This window comes from Lissotriton vulgaris, chromosome 2_1 (genome assembly GCF_964263255.1).
Source record: "Lissotriton vulgaris chromosome 2_1, aLisVul1.2, whole genome shotgun sequence".
Taxonomy (NCBI): Eukaryota; Metazoa; Chordata; class Amphibia; order Caudata; family Salamandridae; genus Lissotriton; species Lissotriton vulgaris.
Window position 1 is genome coordinate 1,665,126,226 of NC_141687.1, and position 25,757 is coordinate 1,665,151,982.

Here is a 25,757-nt window from a genome sequence, read left to right on the forward strand (position 1 = left end):
CTAGTCGTTTCGGCGCCTTTTCAGGGTATAAATTAAACATGGCTAAGACACAAATCTTATGTACAGGTGTAAATCCCCCAACACATAATAACATAGTCTCCGTTGCAACATATCTGGGTATTAAAATCACATCGCCAGTCTCACAGATTCCAGAAATAAATATTTTACCCATGATAAAGGAATCTAACACTTTACTAGAGCGCATTAATCATATACATCTTTCTTTATATGGTAGAAATAATGTTTTGAAGATGATGATTCTCCCTAAGTTTTTATATCTAGTTCGTTGTATTCCTTTAGAATTCTCTACACTTATTTTTAAACAGCTGGAGAAAATGACAGGAAGATTCCTATGGGGGTATAAACGACCTCGTAGAGCCTATCAAAAAATGATAATCTCAAAAGAAAGGGGGGGCTGGGGTACACCATATTTCTTTTTTTATTACCTATCATCAGTACTGCAGTTCATCGCTCCCTTAATTGTCAGTGAAAAGGCTCCGATTTTAGACTCACACTCTCCATCTATCTACGAACTGGTTCTAGGGACAGAGGCCAGGGGCTGCTTACTAAAACTTGTCGAGCCCAGCTATTACAAAAAAACAAAATTTAAAATTGTTAAAGCTGCTTTTAGGGCCTGGAAAGCTATCAAGAGAGTCTTTGACATTCCCAGAATCACAAGATACACCCCCTTGACCTCCTCTCATATTTTCCCATTTGTGGGTATGGATAGCACTGGGAGAAGATGGCATAACCTTGGCATTACCCAGCTCGGGGATCTCTTACAGAATAATAAACTTAAGTCATTTACCGAACTTCAAACAAAATATAAACTTACCAATGCTGATCATTTCAAATATTTACAATGGCATAGTTACTTTTATACACTTTCAGATCGAGATCGAACGTCGTTACAACAAATTTTTTTGATCGACTCTTTGTATCAAAGGAGGAAAATTGGCTACTTTTATAATCAGTTGATATCAAAACAACCAGATGATATTCTGTTTAGGCAAAACTTATGGGTGGAGAAACTAGGTATTAACTCAATTAAAATGGAAGAATCTATTTGGCTAACTCCATCTTGCTGTCGGGTAGAAGCAGAACTCAACACTATATGGTGTTATATGATCTCTATTACTCACCAGCCAAAATTGCTAAATGGGGTTCCTCAGTGGGTGTCGCTTGTAGTAGATGTGGCTTACATGCAGCTGACTCTGTACATATGTTTTTTTCTTGCCCACATTTAAGTAGAATCTTATCAGAAATGCAACATTTTTTTTCTTTGTTATTTGGAATACCTGTAATACTCACGTCTGAACTTGTACTGATAGGAACTACTGACATAGCTATGACAGATGATCATAAAAAATTGTTATTTATTTCTGTTGGGATCTTTCGTTCCTGTGTAACGCAAGACTGGATAAGCCCAGACCCACCCTCCTTTGTTTCATGGCAAGCTCGCTTGCTGGCAAGATATATTATGGAGCGAGCAATATATAGGACAAAAGGCAGTAAAAGGAGGAAAATGGGAATTAAAATTTGGGAACCGATAGAGCAATGGATGGAGGGAGGAACTGGTTAAGAAGGCCAGTTTGTCAACGTTTTTCATGAATAGTATTGTGTACTCCACATATAATCTTTGTTGTATATTTGAAGCATCTCCTTCTTATCGATCTTTCTTTCTTTATTATGTTTTTTTTATCTTCTTTTCATGTTGTGAATATTATTTGCTTGTAAACCTGATCATCTGGCAATAAAACATTTAAAAAAAAAAAAAAGAAGCCCATGGTGGTGGGAAAAGAGCAAAAAGTGAGCAAAATCAAATAGACACCACATGTACCTATCCTGAACCATCGAAATATAGACTAAACAATCTGGAGAGCAGATGAGGAGCTGAAGGTGGATGGACACCTCTGAGTCAATGTGGGCTCCCAGATTGCGGACTCTTTTCTCAAGATAGGACAGGGTTCCATTTTGAGTGGACAGTAGCTGTCCAGTCAGAGGGGCTCAACGGCCCCCAAACACAATTGCTTCGTTTTTTGGGGTCATTCAAGTTGGTTTACCTCTGGGTTTATCATTCCCCCCTTTGGTATTTACCATTTGTGTGCCCCTCTGATATAGTTGTCAGGCTGCACAATCTTCATATCTGCCGGGCGCCAAGGCACCATTACAAACTGCCTGGGGCATCTCTACTGCTGGATGAAGAATTACTGCAGCCTCCTTTGCTCCAGAAAAGATATTCTGCCACGTGGAAGTACTGAAAGCAAAGATGTTTCCTGGTCCACATTCCTGAGGGCAGATCCAGCACTACACTGACTAAACAAACTGGGCGCTTTGTGTCACTTACTCCTAGACCTCTTCCCATAGCAAGGGCTGCTGCATGTAAAATCATATCACTTCCACAAACCATCCAGCGAGTGCCACAGAGGGTCTTTGGCATCTTAATATAAGCTGACCTTCCCAAATTGTTCATGAAGTGGCTTGGAGTGCCAAAATGACATCTTAACTGCCCCTGCAACAAGTAAAAATGCAAGATTAGATGAAACCTTGCTCTATGGTGAATTTAGCATTGAATTCAGTGCCCTCTGCACCACGTCCCGGGTCCTATGGAACTGGGGACCAAGCTACCTGCACAAACTGGCAAACTAATGTTCTTGGCATAAAAGCACAGTCCGTCCTTTGTAGAGGTAGAGATTGCTTGAGGGACTTCCAGAGCCCGGTGCCCTGACAGCACAGCCACACCAGCAGCTCTTTGCAAGACTCTTTAGTAATCCTCCAAGTGCCTACAGGGATCATGAGATGCAGTGACTGAGTAACTTAAGATAAGTTTCTTCCTACTTACACTGGCCAGATTTAGTGCCCTCTTCCTAGGGTGTACTGTCTGTACTCCCTGACCTTTATCACCTGCCTGCTTTACCCCTCTTCCCCCCCCCCCAAACCCTCCCCCACCCTGTATCCCGTTTCCAGTCTTGATCTGGGCTTCAGACACAGAAGGGCACTAGCTTAACCAATGGGCATAGTGGTATGCCTCTTCTCCCCAGAACAAATGTCTTCCACCTGCATGGTGTGAAGTGAAAATCTCGCCAGGGCTTTGCGAACCCTTAGTGGTACACTAGCCCATTGTACAAGCATAAATGCAAAACGTTCTGAAGTTGCCACACAGCAATATGTTTGTAGCCATTCAAGCACCTAAGATAAATCAAGGAAACGGTTAAAAGTTGGCATGTAGGAGGTATTCCACATTACCTCCCGTCCCTCCCTCGCCTTCCTTCAGTACAATTGAGGCCCCGCCTCCCACCCAGACCCACCCCCAGCATAAAAACTCTGCCCGCCCCCACCTGTTTTTTTTCTGTCTCCCTAGTGAGACTTACCTTTTCAGCTCCTCTCTGTGGCGGTGCCGGGGAGTCTTCGGTCTGGTTCTCTGCTACGGCGGTGCCCTCTGCAGCGTTCTCCTGGCTGTGCCTCCTCTCCTCGTCTCCCTCATGGTATGGGGGCGGAGTGGTGGCTCAGGAATCCTCAGGTAGGACGGGTTTCTGCCCGTTTTTGGTTGTTTTTTTTTCCCCTTCCTGTGGTTTGGCGTTTCTCTTGATGTAATGCCTGCTAAACTGCTGCAGTTTTTCTGGTTGGAGGGTTCGTGTCCTGCCTGTGCTCCTGATTCTTTGGTGTGTGATGGCCTTGGCTGTCTGCCACTGGGTCGCTTGGGGTTGGTGGGGGCGTGCTGATGTCCTCTTCCTCTGCGGCTGGGACTCCGGTCCCCCTTTGGGCGCCCTGGTTGCCTGGGCTCCGTGGGGGGTGTTCTGCCTCTCATGTCTGGTTGGTGCTATACTGGATTGGGGCTGCTCTGTCCTGTGTTCTGGAGTATGGAGGTTCTGTTGCTGCCTTCTATCCCCTCTTCATCCAGCGGATCCTGTGGGCGGCTGATTCCCTTCTGGGTGCTTGGATGCTGTGGATCCTTCTCCCGCCGCTGGGGCTGTCTGTGGCTCCAGGGTGGTGGGCGTGCAGGACGTGGGTCGCTGGGCTCCTGTGCTGGTCGGCAGGGTTTTCCTCTTTCCTGCTGGGCTGGGACTGAGGGTTTCTTTCCTTAATGTTTCCGGCCCTCCCGGTTGGCCTGGCCCTTTGGTCCCGGGGTGGGGGCTGGTGCGGTGAGAGTGGCGTGCGTTGCTCGTACTGGTTGTATGTGCTTTGTGCTTGTCTTTGTCCTCTGTGGTACTGGCCTGCTGACAGTTACTTGTTGGTTGCCTGTGGGGCCTGCCGTGTGCGGTCTCTCCTCAGCCCTCCATTTTCCTTCTGCGCTGTGTTGGATCCTCTGTTTCGGGCTTCTCTACACGCTCGGTTTGCGTCGGGGGATTTCTCTTCGGTGCGGCGAGTCCCTCTCTTCCTCCAGTGGCTTTGCTTCTTGGTGGGAGTCGCCCCTTTCCTTCCGTTAGGCTGTTGGTGCCTGTCCGGGTCGCACTGCTTGGTGGTGCTTGGATGCTGCTGTGGCGCTGGGGGCTGGCCTGCCCTCTGCTTCTTCTGTGCCCTCCTTGGTGCAGGGTTTCGTGGCGTTTGGGGCGGTTGTTTGTGGTGGCTGGGTGTCGCCGCGTTGGGCCCTCTGCTTGCCTTGCCGTGAATAGGGCGTCCTGCCTTTCTCGCGTGCCTTGCGCTGGGTCCTCTCCATCGTCCCTGCTATGGGTGTCTCCTTCCTTCATTCGGAGGGGTGCGGTTTTGGCCGTTTTGTTCGCCCTGGCTTGCTGCCTCCTTGTTTGTGTGCCAGGCCCTGTCGGGTCCCTGTCGCTGCTGTCAGGTCGGTTCCCTGTCTGTGGGTGATCGTCTTTGGCTTTTCCTCCTCAGTGACGGCGGGCCATTTCTGTTGTTCCTGGGTCCTTGGGTTCTGTGGGTCGTGGGTGCTGGGTCAGCTTGGTGCGGGTTCCTCCTGGTCGGGGGTTCGGCTGCCTCCGGTGCCTGTCTCCGGTTCCTGCTGGGTGGCTCTGCTGGACTGGGTGTCCTGTTTGCTTGCCATGTGGTCCATCTGCTGGGTTCCTGTCAGGTGGGGCTCAGGTCTGGGGCCCGCTCCTTTCTGGGGCTGGGGTGTCCGGCGGCTTTATGCCGTTCTGGGGCTCCTGGGGGTCTGCTCCTGGTTTCGGTCCGTTCCCTTCCACGTGTTAGTCCTTCGGGCCGTCTTTCTGCAGGCCCTGCTTGGCGGTTTCTGGCATGCCCTGGGTTTTGGGGGCGCTTCGCTCCGCATCCCTGTCGCTGCTTCTTGCTGCGTTTCCTGCGGTTCTGTGGGGTGTGCCCGTGTTCCGTGTGGCGTCCTTCCCCTTGAGCCTCAGTCCTTTGCCCTGGGTCTTCCCGCTTGTGTGGGTGCTCTCGTGGCTCTCCTTCTTGCGGCGGGGTTTTCCTTCCTCCATCTGTGGTCGTCCTCTTGCGGATTGTTCTTCTGGTGGTCGGGTTTTTGGTGTCCCGGGGTTTGTCTTCCCTGGTCCCCTGTCGGTGCTGGTTTTCTGGCTTTGCTCGGCCCTGGTCCCTTGTCCGGCGGGCACCTGGTCTCTCTTCCTTCTTTAGTTCGGGCCTTGTGGTCCCGGGGGCTCCTCGGCTGTCCTGTGGCTGCAGGTGCTGGGGCGCCTGGCTTCTGTGGTGTTTCTGGTTCCCTGGGCTCGTTTCCTTCTTCTCCGTCAGACTCCTGTTGGGTTGGTCTCCGGGGTCTGTTGTCCCTGCTGCCCTTGTCGGTCCGTCCCCGGCTGTGCTCTCCTGGTGGCTCGGCCGCTGTTGCCTTCTGGCTGGGTGTTCACTGGCTCCTCCGGCTCCGCTTGTGGTGGCTTCGGTCGCCTGCCTTTTCTTGGCTTTGCTGGGTTCTGTTTGGGTTCCGGTTCTGGTTCCTGCTGGTCTCCCGGGGGTCCTCTTGCTGACGGATTTGTGGCATTCGGGCTTGCCCTGGTGCCCTTTCGGGGCTCTCTGCGGGGTCCGTGGGTGTTGGCTCTGTATGTCGTCCGGTGGATTAGTCCTTTGCCGTGGTCGGGTTGGTCCAGGTTCTGGTCCTTGATCCTTGGTTTCCTGCGTCCTGTGTCCTGTGTCTGTGGACTTTGGTCTGGGTGCTGGGGCTGTCTGCTCTCTGCCTTTGGCGGGTGGCCTGTGTGCTGGCTGTTCTGTGGTGCTGGGTCCCTCCTTCCTCCTGGGGTTTCTCACTCCTTCCCTGTGTCCGGCCTGTTGGGGGGTCGTTGGGGCCTCCCTGTGGTGGTCCTGTTGCGGCACCTGGGTGGCCCGGTTCTGGTCTCTGGGCCGGGGGCCCGGGTCTTGGGGTGGTCGGCGGCTGGCCCTCTCCTTGACCTCTGGGTTTTTCTGTGTGCCTTTCCCTTCCCCCTCGCTGCTTTTCTGCTGCTCTGGGCGTTTCTGGTGCGGGCCCTGTGGGCCTGTTCTCGGGGGTTGGTTGCTCCCTGTTGGCCTTGGGCTCCTTGTTTTCCTCTCCTGTCCGGGTTTTGTTGCGCTCGGTGAGGGTTCCTTCCTGTGGTTCCGTGCCCTTTGATGTGCCGTGCCCTTCCCCTGGGTTCTGTGCGGGGCTTGCCCCTGCTGCCTGGCGGTTGTGCGGCTGGCCTTGGCTGGGTTGGGGGTTCTCGGCCGGCTGGCGGTGGCTTGCGGGCTTCCCGTCGGTCCTCCTCTCGGCTGTCCTATGCTTGGTGTTTGCTGGCCCTTTCGGCCCGGGGTTCTGCTCTGGTGTTGTTCCCATGGTGCTGGCCTCCTTTTTGTGTAGCGGTTCGCTCCTTCTGGGGCTCTTCTGGGATTGTCGGTGGCTCCTCTGCGGGTGCAGGGGGCGGCTTTCCTGCTTCTTGGTGCTGCTGGCTTCCTTGCATGTTGCCTGGGGTCTGTTGCCTGGTTTTCTTTACCGGGTCTGGTGTGTTTGATTCCCCGCCCCGTCGTGTCCTTCCCTTCGGGGTCTTTGCTGCTTGTGTTGGAAGTCCTATCCGGTCCGCTCTTTGGGCTCCTTGGGGACTTGGGTTGCGACTCTCGGCTTTTGGACCTTGTTTTTTGGTTGCTGTTGCCCCTGCGGGGCGCTTGGGGGTGTTTGGGCCCTGTCTTGTGCGTTCCCTTCTGTATGGTTCTGCTGGTTTTGGGTCCGGTTCCGTCCCTTGTCCCTCCGGTGGCTCGGCGTTTTCGCTCTGTCATGGGGTGGTTTTGCCTGTGTTCTGTCCTGCTCCTTCCTTGGCTGTGGAGTCTCGTTTGCTCAGTTTGGCTGTCCGGCCTCTTTTGCTGTGGTGCCTGCTGGTTGTGGTGTCCTTCCGGGTGGTGGCCTCTGTTTGTTCGCTTTGGTCCAACTCGGGTGTTTGCCTTCCCCCGCTCCGTGGGGTTGTTGGTTTCGGTCCCCAGTCTTGGTGGCTTTTCCTCTGGTGGGGGTTCGGGCCTCAGTGTCTTGTCCTCTTTGCGAGGCCAGGGATGTTGATCTGCTGTGTTTTGGGCACTGTTTTGTGTTCTTTATTTATATTTATTTATATCATTTGTAAAGCGCATCTGCAACCCTACGGGCATCTCTTTGTCACTCAGTTGTCCGTCCCTGTTTTCTTCTGCTTGCTATGTCCTCAATTGTACTGAAGGAAGGCGAGGGAGGGACGGGAGGTAATGCTTCCATTTCTAACGATAATGGCATTACTCCTAGTCCTACTCCCTCGCCTTCCTTCAAGGACCCTCCCTCCCTCCCGGTGCGGTTCAACTGAGTGCTAGCTCGGCTTGTTTGTGTACAGGTGGAGGTGGGGGCGGGCAGAGTTTTTATGCTGGGGGTGGGTCTGGGTGGGAGGCGGGGCCTCAATTGTACTGAAGGAAGGCGAGGGAGTAGGACTAGGAGTAATGCCATTATCGTTAGAAATGGAAGCATAAGGTGCTCAGCAGTGCTGCTAAAAAGCGTTCAGCTTAGTTGAAAGTGGTTAGTGTGCCGGCTAAAACAGACACCGACTGATCCAGGCTTTATTATCAACTTCACTGAATAAACCTTACGGTGCACTGTGGGTTTGGGAGGTCTGTAGGTGATAAAGTGAAGCCTTGGCATGCAAGAGCTGGAAGGTTTGTGAGGGGAGATGGCCTGTGAGAGCTGAGGTGTGTGAAGAGAAGCTGGGTCTGTGGAAGCCTGAGTGGGCGTGAGGGAAGGCTGAATCTGTTAAAGATGCTAATGTGTGAGGAAAGACCAAGCCTACAGCAGTCTTCTGAGCCATGCCAATGGTGTGTTTTTATATTATTTTACGTCTCCTCTGCTGTTTGAGGGGTGACTGTCGTGTTGGAGCCAGTTTGGTGACGTCTGGGGTCTTCATATGGGACTGTAGTAACTTTTTCTTTTGGAAACTTTAGGTATTGTTTAATGTGCCTTTTCTCTACAGGTGCTGTACCATCTATTCGAGGAATTTGCCAATTTTGACCAAGTGACATTCCCAGACATCCTCCTTGGGTTTCTGAGCTTCTTCGTAGTGGCTCTTGGTGGCGTGTTCGTGGGAGTGGTCTATGGAATCATAGCAGCCTTCACCTCGCGCTTCACCTCTCACATTCGGGTGATCGAGCCGCTCTTTGTCTTTCTCTACAGCTACATGGCGTACCTGTCGGCTGAACTGTTCCACCTGTCCGGCATTATGGCGTGAGTATGTCTCTAGTAGAACAGGAACTTCTATAGAACTTGTGTGATGTGCTGCTTATCTGCAATAGCCCAATGGCACTTCCCTTCATCTTTGCCTTTCAATACAGATACCCTAACATTTTGTACGTGTCCTGGGCAAGGTGTTGCTCACTCTGAAATATTTGCATGCAAACAAATCAACCTACCTTTAATTCTATGGTACTTCAATAAGCAACTATTTCTTCACATATCCAAATGGTGGTGTTATCGGAGAGTAGTAGCTGCTTCTGAAGGCAATGGGAATGTTTTATGTGAGGCTAATAAATACCACTCTTTATATTGATTAGAGTAGGCCAGAGATATCCGAAACGACAAGGTGATGCCTTTCCAACAAAATGAAAGCCCAGGTGATGGAAGGAAGGAAAGGCAGCTGAGCAGGAAAATACAGAGCATGAGGCATATCTGCTGCAGTGGGGCCGAGAGAAAATAAAAAGAACTCCACCAAGCTCCAATCAATGGGAGTTGTTTGGTAACTTGGAGTACATGGATATAGAAACTAAGGAAACCAGAATTCTAAATCCTAGGATATTTCTTAAAGAGCCAGGATGTATATCACCAGACCCTGACAAAACCAAATTTAACAGGATAGAGCATCAAAAGTGATGTTTTTCACATTCCTTCAGATATTTGTATAATCCAGGTATTTGCATAGTGGGCGGCCTCATTGTGACCTTTTGTGATGTAGTGGATTGACTTATGGTTGCTGCATGGCTCGGTGCTGTCTAGAGTGATGGATGCTACACAGCTCTGAGGTGTTGGATGAAGGTTGGTGCATGACACACAAGGACGAGACGAAGAGCGGATAACTGGGGCAGGATGTTGAGATGTTTTCCAGAGCCTTTGTCTTGCCTGGGTTTAGTTTAATGTGGTTCAATGTCACCCAGCGTTAGAATTTGAGCAGGCCTCTGGATGCCGATGGTGTCAAAGGATGTTTCTATCGATTTTGAGCATGACTTCAGTGAAATAGACATATTTATGAAAGATCATTCCTTCTAAACTGAGAACGCATTGAATGGTAGGGAGGCCAAGGAAGGACCCTTGCGCTACTTTACTGGACCGGTTGTGGGTAGGTGGCTGAAGGGAGCAGGAAGGTAACATGGAATCTCTTCAAGAAGAGAGCAGGGAAGCCTAAACCAGGCCCTACCTAACAGCAAGTGGTTATAATGAAGATGGTTACTCTGTGCAGTACTGCCTGGTGAATCGTGGAGGACCAGAACTCCTGCTCTTCCTCATCGCGTTGAATTTGTGTTCATCCCTTGTGGAGATTGTCAGTATCTACACGCCTTAGAAGGGCACCTAGGGTGCCTGTGCTCCAAAAATATCCCGCAAATGTTAAGGTACTCGTTGACAGGGAAAGCGATTATTGAGGTAGAGCTGTGTCTGTTCCAGATGTTTCTGATCAAATGTGAAAAGTTAACCTAGTTCTTGTCTGTCTTCTTTATTTTTATGCTTATAGTTTTGTTAATCCGTGTCATAATTGCAGGATAACAAGTGCCCAAATGCATAGAAATTCTGGGGTAGATGAACAAGTTGCACCTTATGTAGGAGAGTAGGGTCTGCTTCCTATGGTCAACCCCACTTTTTGCTGTGATTTTCTGTTTTTTCGACTTTAGTTTGGATGTGGCCCCGCTAATCAGGACCACAGCCTAGCTGTTCTCTCTCTAAATTGATGCCATGTACTTTAGGTGCATACCAGATTGGGTATTGGGTCACCTTTGTGAGCCCCTGTATAGTGTACCATAGGTACCCAGAGCAGAGGTGCATCCAAGGCCTACCAGGGGCTGCAGCATGCATTATGCCACCCCTGGCTGGCCCTCCAAACTGACACCACAGGTCTCTTCACACAGCCTGGGCAAGGTGGTGTAATCACCCCTTACTTAGATATAGTATACCTGTATCTACCTTAACTTATAAGTCACTCCTATGGCAGGCCTTGTCAATCCTGGAGGCAGAATGCTTGGTTTTATGTGAGAAGGTGCCCTAGCATGAGCTGAGCCCCTCTACAGCTTTCAGAACCATCTCCTTATAGCTGTTCTATGATATAGCCATACCATATACTCTTAAGTGCATTATAATCCTCACGGTTAATGCTAACTTTGGTATGGCTTTATCAAAACATGTTGCGTAAGGTGTCAAACACTTTGGAATACTACCCCCCCCACCCCCTTCAGTCCTGGCGACGGGGGAAGCATTCCACCCTTCTAGAGGGAGAAGACATGTAAGTACTGGTTTACCCGGTTAAAGTTAAACAGAGCCTCCGCTTCACAAAATGTATGCTGCTGCCACAGACACAAGTTTGGCCTCCTGCTGCTGGACGAACCTCCGGCAGGGGAGGCCTGAACAATAGGTTTCCTGTCAAGGGGTGCGGCTGGCACCACCCCAGAAGGCTTTAGTGTATTGGGGCAGAGAGGGCTGCATTCAGAAATGCTTTTCCAGACACTGCCTGGGGCACACAAGGTGCTCCATGCATAGCCTGGTTCAAACCAGTTGCTGGGGCACTCCAGCCCAGCTCTGGCCTGAAACTGGACAAAGGGAAAGGGGTGTAACTACCCCCTTCTCAGGTCCACCCATAGGAGGGACCTCCCAGGTATTCCCACCCCTTAACTTGGTATAAGTATAGGAGCTATGTCCCTAGGACTTCAGATTACCCTGGACGAAGCTTTGAAACAGACAGACATCCTGGACCTTCGACATTTCATTTGGACAGGAAGACGGAAGACATCTCTCTTGTGGCCAAGGAGTGACCACCCTGTGCGGCACAGGCACCACCAGTTACTAGCCGGTCTGCATTGTCAAGGCTCCCGCCGGAACCCGAAGACTCTGCGACACAGGACACGGACTTCCAGACATCTCTGACCCTGCTCGACGACTCCAGCAAAGCTGAGACCCGTAGCGGACACGAGAGACGTGGGACCGGAACCCCTGGACATCCTGCATTTTGCTAGCTGCTCGACTCCCTAGGTACCCTCGCCATTGTGCATTGGGGTATGGAAGCCCCAGACCCGAGCACCATTCGCACCGAAGCTCAGCACTCCATGAGTGCCGCGTGGGGCCTGCTCTTGCATTTCAGCTCGACGCGTCTTCCCGGTTCCTGGTCCGTTGGCTAGTGAGCCCCCTGAAGACCTTCTTTTGATTTCAACTTGCTTTCCTGGTTGCTCCAGGCTTGCTGGTCTGACTCAAAGCCAATTTTCATCTCCTGCGTGGATTGCGTTTGCCAAGGCTTGTTGGGTCCAATCCGGATACCGACGCCACAGTCACCTAGATCCTTCGTAAGACAGCTCGAATCCAGCTCCGGGTCGTCGTCGACGCCTCCAGGTCCTCGTGGCTGCAGAGACAAGCTTCACTACTTCACCTGAATTCATTCAACATCGCCTTGTTCCTTCCTGGTCACTGACTAGTGACCCAGACTCTGCCCCTTCTGCTGTCAGGTTCTTCAGATCTTCGATCCACTCTTGGATCCACCCGGAAACTTTTCCTCTGGTCGCCTGCAGCACTTCTTCGCAGCTCTCCATTGGAATCGACGACAAACCCTGACACGAAAAGACACCTATGCACCCGGGTTCCCTGGGTGAGGTAACTCGAGTACTCCGGTGCTCCTGTGGGTATTGACTCTCCTAGTGTCCTAGTCTGAAAGGGCTCCATCGTGATCCACTCCTTTATGCCCTTAATCTGAAACTTTGTAACTTCTTCGTTTCCCATAGAAATTCAATGGTAACTCACGGCTGTGTTTAGAGACTGGAGGCGTCTCCCGTGGGCCTCCTACTTCCTAACCTTTGGTTGTTTAGTGTAGCACCAGCAATTCCCTAGGCCTACTTTCTATTCCAGATGTGGTTCTGATACCACTATTTTAGTATATGGTTTGTGAGGCCCCTAGGGCAAAACTTTATTTGTGCAACTTATCGTATGCTAATTAAGTAACTTGTATGTACTTTTGCCTCTGACCTCATACAGAGTCTGGAGGGGTTGTGTTGAGAATAAATACATATATATTTGGTATATACCTTGTGTGGTGTCCTTTCATTTGATATTCAAGGGATTATAATTGGTAAAACAGCTTGCTTCACATGCTCTCTGAAGTCTTAGCCTATTGACTGCTGGTCCATGCGACCCCTAGGATAGCTTTCTATAAGGTTGACTTTACAACCACCATCAATAAGGTTCGATTAGACTGGTGCAAGGTGCCCACTAGAACTAGTGGACATCATATGCCAGGCTAACGTATCACACCCTACATATAACAACTCCAGATGTCTGAATCGTGGTGACTAATTGAAAGTCTCTTCAACGTTAACCCATCCGATCCGGGGAAGCCAGCCTCTTTTCTCTGTAAAATATTACCTATTTACATTGTATGTACAGTCATACTTGGTGAAAGCTGTGCATTAGTGATATTAGATTGCATGGTCTTTCCATTTCATGAAGTCCGATCGTAGGTGATTGTGCTGCACCTTATGCCTCTGCCCTGCCAGGCTGAAACTTCTTTGCGAGTGGTTTGCTGCGTCACCAACTCTTCTTTTTTCCCACATGCAGGCTTATCGCCTCTGGCGTCGTGATGAGGCCTTATGTGGAAGCCAACATTTCACACAAGTCACACACAACCATCAAGTACTTCCTCAAGATGTGGAGCAGCGTCAGTGAGACCCTCATCTTCATATTCCTCGGGGTGTCGACTGTGGCGGGACCACATGAGTGGAACTGGACCTTCGTGATGAGCACTCTACTCTTCTGCCTCATTGCCAGGGTGCTAGGTAAGTCTGTATGGAAGGAGAAACAGCAAATACCACTGCCGCCGACCAACACGTTGCCTTTACAATGCAGGCAGAACAACGAATGCGTCCGAACCACGTATTCCATTTACAACACAAGACGTTACAACAACATGCCGTAGGTAAAACGGCGATGGACTATAAAATCCAACTCTTTCCCTACTGTTGCGGTGAATGGAGTTGCAATTTTTAAATTATACTATTCCAAAGTCCAGTGCCCCCCCAAGGAAAGTAGTTGTAACGACCTGCGTTCTAAATGGAATGCGTGGTTCAGACGCATTTGTTCCGCCACCGCGTTAAGGAACACGTGGGAAAGAAAAGCATGGTTGTGTTATACAACCTGTATTTTTATTTGCATTCATTTCTTATTGCCTCCTCATTGTTACCCGCCCATTGAACTTTCACTTCTCCCTGTTGCAGATGTGTGGGTCCTGCCTGTACATTGTGCCCTGCCCTGTGCGGGCCCGGACTGTCCTAAGATTGTTTGCAAGCGATGGTTGGTTCCTGCCACACAGTGTGCCACGGCCTGCCCTTGTTTATCATGACACTGCCTGCTTCTCTGATGGCCGTGCTCATGGTTCTGCCTGCTTTCATTGCTTCTCCTCCCACTTGTATGCGGCAGTGTGGCATTTGTGTGCCTGTTGCCCTGACTCTTGCACCTCTGTTTAAGTGCTGTGTTTGGTTGATGACCTCAGTCTCACTGTAGTATTCTGTCTTGTCAGGCGTTCTGGGACTCACAAGTATGATCAACCGGTTCCGTATTGTGAAGCTCACCCCCAAGGACCAGTTCATCATCTCCTACGGTGGCCTGCGAGGAGCCATTGCCTTCTCCCTCGGGTACCTTCTTGATGAGCATCATTTCCCCAAGAGGAACATGTTCCTCACAGCCATCATCACCGTCATCTTCTTCACTGTATTTGTGCAGGTAGGTCCCATCAAGGCGATGAGTCTAGTTGTAAACCTGGAATTAGTGCACGTTCAGGGTTAATGCAGATATAGTCAAGCAGGCGCGGCTCCTCCTCAGGATTGGAGGAGCATCCCCCCGCCTGCTGCGAGCGCAAAAGGCAAACACAAATAAATAAAATGGCTTGTCAATGCTATTTTATTTGTCACTGTACTGGCTCACGCTGTGTACATCGGGAGGGTGGGGGCCAGGCTGAATCCTGCAAAGGCAGGATGACAGCACTGATCTACAGTGCACATGTCAGATTGTCCGGCTGTCTTGCGACGGCCAACCCGACATGTGATCTGTAGACCCTGCAATCCAAAGGCTGTGAAGCGGCTTTAGGATTACTAGTAGAGACCCCCGCCTCAAAATGAGTGCAGGGTGAGCCTTCTCCCACCAACCCTGAAGCTGCTTTCACAGCTCAAGAGCAGCTCCAGGATTGGTTGGATTTGGGATCCACGAGCAGGAAGGAAGTTCTTCTATTTCCTGCTTGTTGACAGCAAACCGAAGTGCTGCACCAATTGTGTGCCGGAGTTTATGTTGAGTCGTGCGCCTACGCCCTTGGGTGACCAACCGGCCGAAAATTTCAAGGAACGTCCGTTATTTTTGTGTTACATCTGTAGTCTGTCACTTATTTTATTGACGGCCTGTGTCCATAATTCTGGGGATTGCAGCAAGCTGTAATGTTCCCCAGGGAGAAGCCCAGAAGTTAAAAAGTTCTCACAATCTGGGCCAGCTCGCACTTCTCTTTTAAACTCTAGAGTCTGCAGCATTCCCTCCCTGACCTCGCAACAGACTGTGTACAGGCCCATTGTCATTCTGACTGTGGCTGATTATCACATATAGAATGACAATGGGCCCTTGTATTGTTCCAGCTCCCCGTGAATAGGCCTAGGGCACGCATTCTGCTTTTGTTCGGGAGCTATGCTGGAGGACTATGCTGCATTTTTAAATGTTCGACAGGATTAAAGGCAAAGGCTTCTGAGTGCCCTGCACTCTTGCAATTTTCAGTCCATAACAACAAGCATTGGAAATGCAATAGGTCTCGCAGCATTAGAGTTAGTGCTTTTAGAATTGTTTATGGGTTTTTTTTGTAAATCTTTAGCATTTTTGTTTCCTGTAGCCAATGCTAAAGAATTACAAAAAAAAGCCATAAACATTTCTAAAAGCTCTAACTCAAATGCTCCGAGACCTATTGCACTGTGTGAGGGTGAGGGGTTGAGGGTGAGTGAGGGTGGGTGAGGGTGAGTGAGGGGTTGAGAGTGAGTGAGGGGTTGAGGGTGAGAGTGAGGGTGAGGGTGAGGGTGAGTGAGGGTGAGGGTGAGTGAGGGTGAGGGGTTGATGTTGAGGGTGAGGGGTTGAGGGTGAGTGAGGGTGAGTGAGGGTGAGGGTGAGTTAGGGTGAGGGGTTGAGGGTGAGTTAGGGTGAGGGGTTGAGGGTGAGTGAGGGTGAGGGTGAGGGGTTGAGGGTGAGTGAGGATGAGTGAGAGTGAGGGTGAGTGAGGGGTTGAGGGTGAGGGGTTGAGGGTGAGTGAGGGTGAGGGTGAGTGAGGGTGAGTAATGGTGAGGGTGAGGGGTTGAGGGTGGGTGAGGGTGAGTGAGGGTGAGGGGTTGAGGGTGAGTGAGGGTGAGAGGGTGAGGGTGAGGGGTTGAGGGTGAGGGGTGAGTGAGGGTGAGGGGGTGAGGGTGAGTGAGAGTGAGGGTGAGTGAGGGGTTGAGGGTGAGGGGTTGAGGGTGGGTGAGGGGTTGAGGGTGAGTGAGGAGTTGAGGGTGAGTGAGAGTGAGGGTGAGGGGTTGAGGGTGAGTGAGGGTTCAAATCGGTTTTTGGGGGGTAGCTTTGAAATCAGTAGTCTTCGATCTGAACCGGGAGGGTTGGAATGTAAGGTGTCTGGCAGTGGATTAATGAGTCATGACCAGTATTTAAGACCATCCGCCTCGATATCAGGCGAGACGAGATTTACTCGTACAACCGTGGGCTTCTGAGCAGAGCTTCGGGCATAGACACTTTGTTTTTAAAATAAATTAAACACTGCTCTTAGTCCCAAGTCAGACACTCTATCACTGACGCTTTGGGAGCTTACGGGATTATTGCCCCAGCTACCATGTCAGCGAGGGAACGAGAGAAGCACCGGGAAGCCAGCAGCTCCCAGTGCACTACAGGAGGCCTCGCTGCGGTGAGTTAATCGACCTCTATACAAGAACGCCCAATGCCCTCCCGCATGCCAGAGTCCACAGGGCCATTCGTCAGGAAGTGGTGCGTGGCAGCGCAGACCTCAGCGTGCGCCGGCCCTGTGCGGCTGGGTCGTTCTTTCCTGATAATCAAGGGTCAGTTCCGGGGCAGCTAGAGAGAGACCTCTTCCGCTGCAGAAAGGTTGGCTGGCCCACCTTTTTTGGGGCGGGTTATGTGTTTTCTAACCAATGGCAGGGTAAACTGGAAAATACAGCCACAAAGACTCTCCAAGCTCCGCCTATCGTCCTGTCAATCTGTTTAACACCAGTTTTCCGATAATCTTCTCTTGTTTTGGAAATTGAAGTTTAATAGAAATGGACTTAAAGTAGAGACGCCCGGATGTTTGTGATCTTCATTTGGAAGTTTTCAGGTAAGGCTTACATGCAGGAACATTCCGCCTGGATCCGGAAAGTTAATGCGTAGGATGTTATCGCTAACCGATTGAGTAAACGGAGGGTAAGTGAGGTACAGGAGAGCTAGGGATTTAGAAATACCGAAGACATACGTCGGATAGAAAAGTGTGCCAATTTGGAACAGGAGGCAGAGTTGCAGCAGAGGTTGGGGAGGCGTTGTAGAGAAGTCACGGCAGAGAGAGCAATACAGGGCACATGTATACTTAATGTGGCAGGGAGGAAAGAGGCACTGATTCAGGTCTGTGATTCGGAAAGAGTGACTGACTGCAACAAGATCGTAAATGTTGATGTTAGGCAGGTGGCAAACATGGTAGCTTAGGGCAGGGGAGGGGGCGGAGCGGGAAGAGGGAACAGATGGAGCGAAGGCTGATAAGGGTAGGGGGGAGTAGAAATGCGACACGGCGGGCAGGGGAGGGGGCGGAGCGGGGAGAGGGAACAGACGGAGGGAAGGCAGATAAGGGGAGGGGGGAGGAGAAATGCGACACGGCGGGCAGGGGAGGGGGCGGAGCGGGGGCCTAGTGCGGCTGAGGGAACTGATGTGCACGCACTTTTAAGCTCAATGCGCATGCGCATTGAGCTTAAAAGTCACGGGCACTGCAAGGAATCGCCACGATTCCTTGCAATTTGGATAAAGAGTGGATAAGCCCCCATAGTCTCGCTTGCTCGATGCGCATGCGCATCGACAGGCGAGACCTAAAAATGCCTATTCAACTCTGGTCATTAATGTATCTCTTGGAAAGATCTGAGTTTTCACTAATCCCAGTTTTGACTCATCATAAAGAAGCACAGAGGGATAATGCGCCTCTTGCAAGCCACAAAATGTAACATGCAGAACAAAGAATTAATTTGGATAATGATGAATATTTTATAGTAGGGACAACCCGAACCACTATGTAATGTTTTAAATCGTGAGTTTGTATTTCTCCGGGGCAAGCACTCTTAACATGTAGTTGGGGGCCAGTGGAATTATGGGATTCTGCGTCGTCAACTTTTTTTTGCATGATCGTGGGTTTGCCACATAATTCATCCTCCCCTGCATAATCTGAAGATTCTAATTTAAAAATTGTTTCTAGCTCAAATGGTTAAAAAAATAACAAAAACCGCAGTGACATTTGTTGCAAAGGCTCTGTGTAAAGGTTGAATGGCCTCCTTTCTTGTGCATATTTCTATATTTTTTTTTAACACTTTCTGGGCATAGGTTGCACCTCAGTGCCAGTTTAAGTGTAAAAATTAGAAAATAATGTAACCGTACTAACACAAAATTTGCCACATTACGCTGGATAATTTCCTTTTTGTTGCCAAATAATTTAGTCAACCTTGCAGCATAATTTGGCCCGCCCTTGCTGTGTAATTCCAGTGGCCCTGCATATAGTACTTACCAGTATGGATGACGTGTCTCCTTCACTGTGCAGCCCTCCTTGGCTTAAGAGGCATTTCCTTTAGATTGATTTACACACTTATATAAGTCATTGTTTCTGAACAATATGTGTGTGAGCTCAAGTGCTCAGCACCCTACATTGAGCTGAGTAGCACTATAAAAGAAATGAAATACACATGAGCGAGGGTCTATATATAGATGAGGGGAACTATTGGAGGTTGATAGTGAGGGAATCTGTGCAGAGGGAGGTCTTTGGTGAAGGGGTGTAATTAAGGCCTCTGCATCCCCTGCAGTGCGGGGGAAGGGGCAGCCTTTCCACTATATAGTGCACGTCTCCTTCCTCCAAGTACTGGGGCACTTGTGGCTACCTAGTGCCAAAACATTGTTGTCAAGTACATTTTGTGTGCCTTTGTGGCTATTTCCTCTTTGCATGTGTACTGCAGTATGCAGCACACAGGTAAAGAGGAAGTGAAGAGGATGAATAAAGATATTTCTTCTCATTATACCTACCTCCGATGGGCACAACATTTTGGCACACACCCTTGTTCATTAGTCTTTGTAAATATGTGTTTACATCGATATGCATGGAACGCCCATGCACCACCCATGTAATGCCTACCTGTCCGTTCTCTAACTTTGTCAAATAGGCTACTTTACTCTTCTGTCTTTGTCTGCAGCCTTGTTGTGGCGGTAAAGAGTGTGTGAAAACAAAGGCTGGAAGCTGTCAATTTTTTGTAACACAGAAGAACTTTTAAATCCCTGTAAATCAACTGTGCAAATGTTTCAAGACCGATCAGCAGTTAGGAAACCACAAATGGACCACTTGTTTGTAATTCAGAAGTGTGCTGGAAACAGAGTTTTAATAGGATCAAACAATCAAGACAATTTGCTTAGTGAAGTTCAAATGATACATATTTTGCTGAAACCACATAACAATGATGTGTGCTGAAACCACACATCATTGTTAGTGTGCTATATAGTTTTATCAATAAAACTGCATGTTGGTATTTTGATGCTATTTCAATGGAAAATGTTCTGTATGTAAAAGATATTGCCTCAACAGCGTATACAGTTTCTAGTCTGTTGCACACTTCTGTGCATCAATGAGAATCTGCAGTTTACAGCTCACAGAAATGAAACCGCCCAAACCGTATACTATTCCCCATTGACAGGTAAAGTAAGGAGGGCTGATAAATGGCTCGCCAGGGTATTATATAGTAATAACTCCTATCTAACCGCTTTGGCCCACAATAATACCATAACACTCAGCAGTCTGCAGCCAATTATAGCTCATGCAGGCTGGTTAATAACTCATTTTTCCGGGTTAATGCTCTTACCATTGCATAAGACCTGTATGCTATGGGTCTTCTTCATCACTCGGTACTGTACCAGCCCCTAAACCAGTGGTCACCAGCTGAACAGACATGGAACACCTGAAGCGATCTGACACATAATGTAGGCCACTTGGCAGACTGCACTCCAGGTCCCAATTAGCTACATTCTAAGGGCGCTTCTTTACATCTTAGAATAGCACTCAGATATGAGATGCTAGTAACAACGTCCACAGCAGATCTTCCCGACAGCTGTTCTCACGAAACATGCTTACTCAGGATCATAAACTGTAAACAAAATATTAGACTGGACAACCCAGTGCAGTAACCATATAGATAGATTATGATCATATGAAATACCACAAAAAGACCTGCAGTTGCTCAAATCTGTGCATATACCGACAAACCGTGAAGTGCACGATTGTCTCAACCTAATATAAACGTATTTTGACTTATACTTATGTTGGTTGTCAATTTGATTACCTATATACTATTGTGTGACCTCCTCTGATGTGTCTGTAAAACATATCTTTTTTCCTGAATTTTGACCTGTCCTGGATTGTTGTCCTGAATTTTGACCCTTTGTCCTGAATTTTTACACTCACCGTCCTGAATTTGCACCCATGCCAGGTGATCACCCTACTTTGCGCCATTTTTCATTTAAGCAAGCCTCCACTATACTGAAGGACTGCTGACTCGACCACCTCAGGCCAAGAGCTTGTGTAGGGGTTTGTGTAAGACTGCCCTTGAGACTTGTCCTGTTATGTTGTTTCCTGTTGTCAGGGCTTCAAGTGGGGCGGCAGTAATTAAAAATGTTCTTTGAAACTGGTCCCTATCGGGCTCTTTTCATGTCGTAATTTTACTGGCAAAACACTAATCGATTTCTGTACAATGCCTTTAGAAACCGTTAAGGTAGTCCGTGATGAAATCCTGTTTACATTTAATACATTTTACTTAATAGAATTTCCCTAAGAGTAGTTGTTTTTTTCTTTCAAGATGTTTCTACTTGTTTCATGCTACATGGCTCTTGCAAGTGCAGACTTTGAACCGAGTCGCTTCCAGGTGTCTGTGTTTATGATGGTACACAATTGAGATCTGTGAAGTTGAGGCAGTAGGCAATGCTTGTTTCCTGGAGTGCCTCTCCGTGTCGTAGAGGTGTGCAGCCTACATGCTCATCCAGGCATTGGCCTCTCTGCAGAGCACCCACAGCGATGGTCGCTGATGTACCATGTGTAACTGGGAACGTGTGAGATATGCAGATATTTCAGGAAAATGCGGGGAAATAAGAGGGAGACGGGGCGGGAAGAAGTGTCTGGGACATTCTTAAGATCACGACCGATTATACAGACCGTAGTAATGTTTACTTTACAGCCTCCTTTATTCAGATCTGAAACATTTTCAATTTTAAATATTCCCAACAAAATCATTGTTCAGCTAACACGAGTTGTCAAAATCCTATACGTCTCGCTTGTTTTACGCATGTGCGTTGTGTGACATGTTTGGAAGGAATAATAAACTCCTAAACTGGCCAGGTGGCACCTGTGTGAACCACAGGATTTTAGTTTCATGTGTCAGGCCATGGCCGTCATTACACTGCCCACGCACCTTGGAAAGGCTTCATAGGTAGCTACAAACACGCCTTTTTCGTCTCGTTTACAGTGCTGGCATTTGTGTTGTGCTCAATGACGTGCGTTGTCGCAGACATCTAATATCCCATTAAAGGAAAGCTGAAATTGCATTATCACCATTAACGTAATCCTTTTCTGACCTCTGACCTTCGACCTTGTTCTTTAAAATCAAAATTGAAAGTAGGTGACTCATCGACAACTTTCATAACTATAACTCGTTTGTTAAAATATTTTCTTTTTTCTTAACTTGTGGGATCCTCGTGCCATCGTGTGGATGGATTGGAAACTGCATTAAAAGATTTTGAAATCGCATTAGTGGTTTTCTTAATCGACTTGTGTGGCCACTACCGCATTACACGTTACAGGCCGGTCGCATATCACCATATGGAAGGTACCCCGTTTTTGTCTGTCTTTGTACTTCAGATTTTTCTCAGCTGTTTTGATATTTTTGTGTTTAATTTTCGTGTTAGATGTTTCGATTCTTAGTTTACATTTATGCTCGTTCGTCGACAAATCCTTTCTGAGGGATACTTCTAACCAGGGCTTTAAGTGGGCCGGTGTAAACGATACGGTAACAGAAAGAAGTTGAATAGATGATTTAGGGCCAGATGTATCAAAGGGTTTTACCCATTCTGTGTCTATGGGGAAAATGTGTTGGTACATAATGCCTGCCCTTAAAAAAAATGAAACTGAAAAGTTTTATTTTTCTTTTTTAAATGAATCCCGTTTTCCTTTATGGAAAACGGGTTGCATTTTTAAAAAACGACTGCTTTATTTAAAAGCAGTCTCAGACATGGTGGTCTGTTGACCACACAGCTCACCATCCCTGGGAGTGCTAGCCATTCCTAATGGAGTCGCAAATTGCGGCTGCCACATTAATATTCATGAGGCATGCAATTTGCGATCCCAATATGAATCGCTAACAGTGTCTGAAACAATGTTATACATCCCAATTTGTGAGTCGTAAATGCGACGCAATTTGCGAGTCGGAAATTGTTGGGGCGTACATCTTGCCCTTATTCTCTAACTTTTAGCGCATAACTGGAAGCAGCTGGCTGTTCTCGGGTCTCAACAGCAACTGACTGTTTGGAGCGCTTGAACCCAACACCACCTATCTGTTCCAGAACGTGAGGAACATTCAAAACGTCACAAGGTAACCCTAAGATGACCATGAAACACACAAAAGGTGATGGGAGGCTGCTTGCAGTTAGTCTAACCACTGGCAGTAGCTCGGACTAGCACTCCAACCCATTGTTCTTTTGCTCTCCATGCCACCTCAGTTTGGACCCAGCCATATGCAGATCAGTCTTGACCCTGCTCCTCTTGGGAATAGTCCAGCCCGAACTCCCACATTAGGTAATCCCTGAACTGGAACACAAGCACCCCAAGACCGGTTTCGCCATAGTTAAGGGCTCATGTAGCCCGGGACTGTTTGGTTCCAGTGACAGAGCATGGGACCCATGACTGGGCATGCCCATGCCACCTAGGGTGGTACATGAAACACACAGAAGGTGATGGGAAGCTGCTTCCCTGAGGGATTGCCAGTGGTTAGGCAAATTGCTTGCATTCATGCCATCACCTTTTGTGTATTTCAACCTAAAATACCCACCAGCTTATTGCATAATCACTCATACTTTGCCAAAGATTGTAGCCCAAGCTAAGATGGCCACATACATCTTGCATCACTGTGCTCATGCACACAAAGTGAATAGAGTCCTGAGGAGGACCTCACATTATTGCGGCTCGTGGTAAGGAGGAGGTTGTGGTGTAGAGGCTTGCAATGCCTGAACATACAAGCACTTATCGACACCATTTAGGTGTAAAAGAAAACTTACTGAAAGCTGCTGCCTAAATGGCAAACTCAAGCAGCACAAGATTCTTTTCTCCTGACCCACCTGAGAAGAGCTAAAGATAGCCGTTGACGCAATTTCCAAGAATACACCGGCCATCAAAATCAATGAGTGACAACGTAGAGTTGGTAGGCCGAAGAACCGTGTCAACAACCACTCGTCACCAATAGGTAGAAAGCGGCCAGGTTCAAGAAAGAAGTTAAATATAGGATTTATTCTGTAACTTGTAGCCCACAACTGAAAGCAGCTGGCTGGTTTCAGGTCTCAACAGAGACTGACTCGTTGGACTACAGGAACCCAACACCACAATTCTGCTCCAGAACGTGAAGGAGCATTTAAAGCATCACAAGGTAAGTACAGTAAGCATACCCATTGATAAAACAATGTGAAGCCCAGACCCGGACTCTGACCCGGTAGTATTTATAAACTGTCATGCCTTGTATTCATGTCTTTAACTTTACTGGCAAATACCGTGACACATTTTTACATTCATCGTTTAGATATCAACCAAAGTAATCCATGTCGGGGATTTAGTTCCTGTTTCTATTTCCCAAGCTTAGCACTCTTTGGAAATCAAGATTAAGTAAGCTATTTCCAAACATTGCATATCTGTATTATCTGAAGGAAACTGGTTAGTATTAGATTCCTTACCTTAGAATATCCCCAGGCGTCAGTCTGGATCCGGAAATGTTTGCGTAGCAGTACCCCTGCGCGTCGGTAGGCGTTGTCTGCAGCTCCTCGTCCGTCGTCAGCGTCGTTGGCGCCGGGATCACGTTGCCGGAGTACTCAGACGCCGCCCTCGTGCGCTGACGTCAGTTCTCCTTTTTTCCGCGCCAGCAAGCGCAGGTCCGGAGAAAGTGGTACCCTTTAGTCACTTTTTGAATAAGCTTTTTCGATCCATTTTGGATCCGTTTCAAGTCGAACTATTCCATCGGTGCCGGTAGGGATGCCCGGGTTCAAGCCCTGTGCCGACTGCAACAGACTGAAGTCGGTTATCGACCCCCATCCGCGGTGCCTGATGACAAGTTGTGCCCGGACTGCCGAGCCTTGACGTCGAAGGCTAGGCCGGAGCTGTCCCGTAAGCGCCTCGTAAGAAGGTTGAGGCACCGGTCACGGTTGCGTCGTTGGCGCCGGGATGACGTTGCCGGAGTACTCGGACGCCGCCCTCGCCGCTGACGTCAGTTCTTCTTTATTCCTCGCCAGCAAGCGCAGGTCCGGAGAAAGTGGTACCCTTTAGTCACTTTTTGACTAAGCTTTTTCGATCCTTTTTGGATCAGTTTCAAGTCAAACTACTCCATCGGTGCCGGTAGGGATGCCCGGGTTCAAGCCCTGTGCCGACTGCAACCGACCCCCATCCGCGGTGCCTGATGACAAGTTGTGCCCCGACTGCCGGGCCTTGAAGTCGAAGGCTAGCGGTCCCGTAAGCACCTTGTAAGGAGGTTGAGGGACTAGTCGCGGGGCCGGAGTCCTCACAGCTCGGCGAGTCAACACCACTCGTCTGGCTTCAAGTCCTCGGGTAAGAGGCACAAGAAGTCAAAGAGGCGACATCTCCCTTCTGACTCATGGCTAAAAAGGAGCCTCCCGTGGGGCTACGTGCCCATTCCACTCGGGCCACGGCGGCTACTACTGCCCTGGGTCGGGGAGTCCCCTTCCAGCACATGTGTCGGGCAGCTACGTGGGCCTCGCTACGTGGGCCTCGCTGCACACGTTTGCAAGACACTACTGCCTGGACAGCCAAGTCCGGAGAGATGGCTTTTTTTGCCGTTCCGTTTTCCCTAGGACTTTCTGGTGTGATTATTGGTTTGCAGACCCACCACCGGGGTTGGTATTGCTGGGGTATCTATTCTATGGTAAGGAATCTAATACTAACCTGTTTCTTTCAGATGCACAAGTTACTTACCTTCGGTAACGATATATCTGTAAGAAACAGTTAGTATTAGATTCCTTACCGCCCCACCCATCCTCCCAGTTCTGCGAACCAATATCTAGGGTTAAGGTCATCACATTTCAGGGCCCTAGTGTCATGACACCAGTGTTGGTTTTTACCATGGCTCTGCGTTTCTGGTACGGAAAAGCTGTGTATAAGAACTGAAGTCAGCGCGCGAGGGCGGCGTCTAAGTACTCCGGCGACGTCATCCTGGCGCCGACGACGGACGCGGAGCCGCAGACGATGCCTACACGCGCAGGGGTACTGCTACGCAAAAATTTCCGGATCCAGACTGATGCCTGGGGGTATTCTAAGGTAAGGAGTCTAATACGAACTACTGTTTCTTACAGATATATCGTTACCAAAGTTAAGTAACTTGTGCTTTTTGTTTCGTGTTGCATATTACTCTTGTATAGAGCATACTTTTGAACTGAGTCACTTCAAAGTGTTTGTATTGGACAATGATTGCGATGGCCATACAATTCTTGGCCTTTATGCAGAGCTATGGTCACCCATTCCAGTTGCAATTGTGATTCAATGCAAATGTATGTCAAGGGAGGCACACAATTTTCAAAATATTGACAAGGCGAAAGCAAAAGACGAGAATTTAAGAAAATGCAGTGCTTACAGGTGAGTGGGTGTGTTTAGTATTTAGAGGTTAGT

General features: G+C 48.8%; 1 protein-coding gene across 1 annotated transcript in view; it reads left to right on the forward strand.

Annotated features, from left to right (window-relative positions):
- Positions 1-25,757, forward strand: part of SLC9A1 (solute carrier family 9 member A1) — a 294,820-nt gene that overhangs the window by 192,876 nt on the left and 76,187 nt on the right. Inside the window, exons 3-5 of the mRNA XM_086957609.1 lie at positions 8,337-8,587; positions 13,157-13,374; positions 14,115-14,317. Coding sequence (XP_086813735.1) covers positions 8,337-8,587; positions 13,157-13,374; positions 14,115-14,317 — 672 coding nt within the window. The remainder of the gene's footprint in view (positions 1-8,336; positions 8,588-13,156; positions 13,375-14,114; positions 14,318-25,757) is intronic.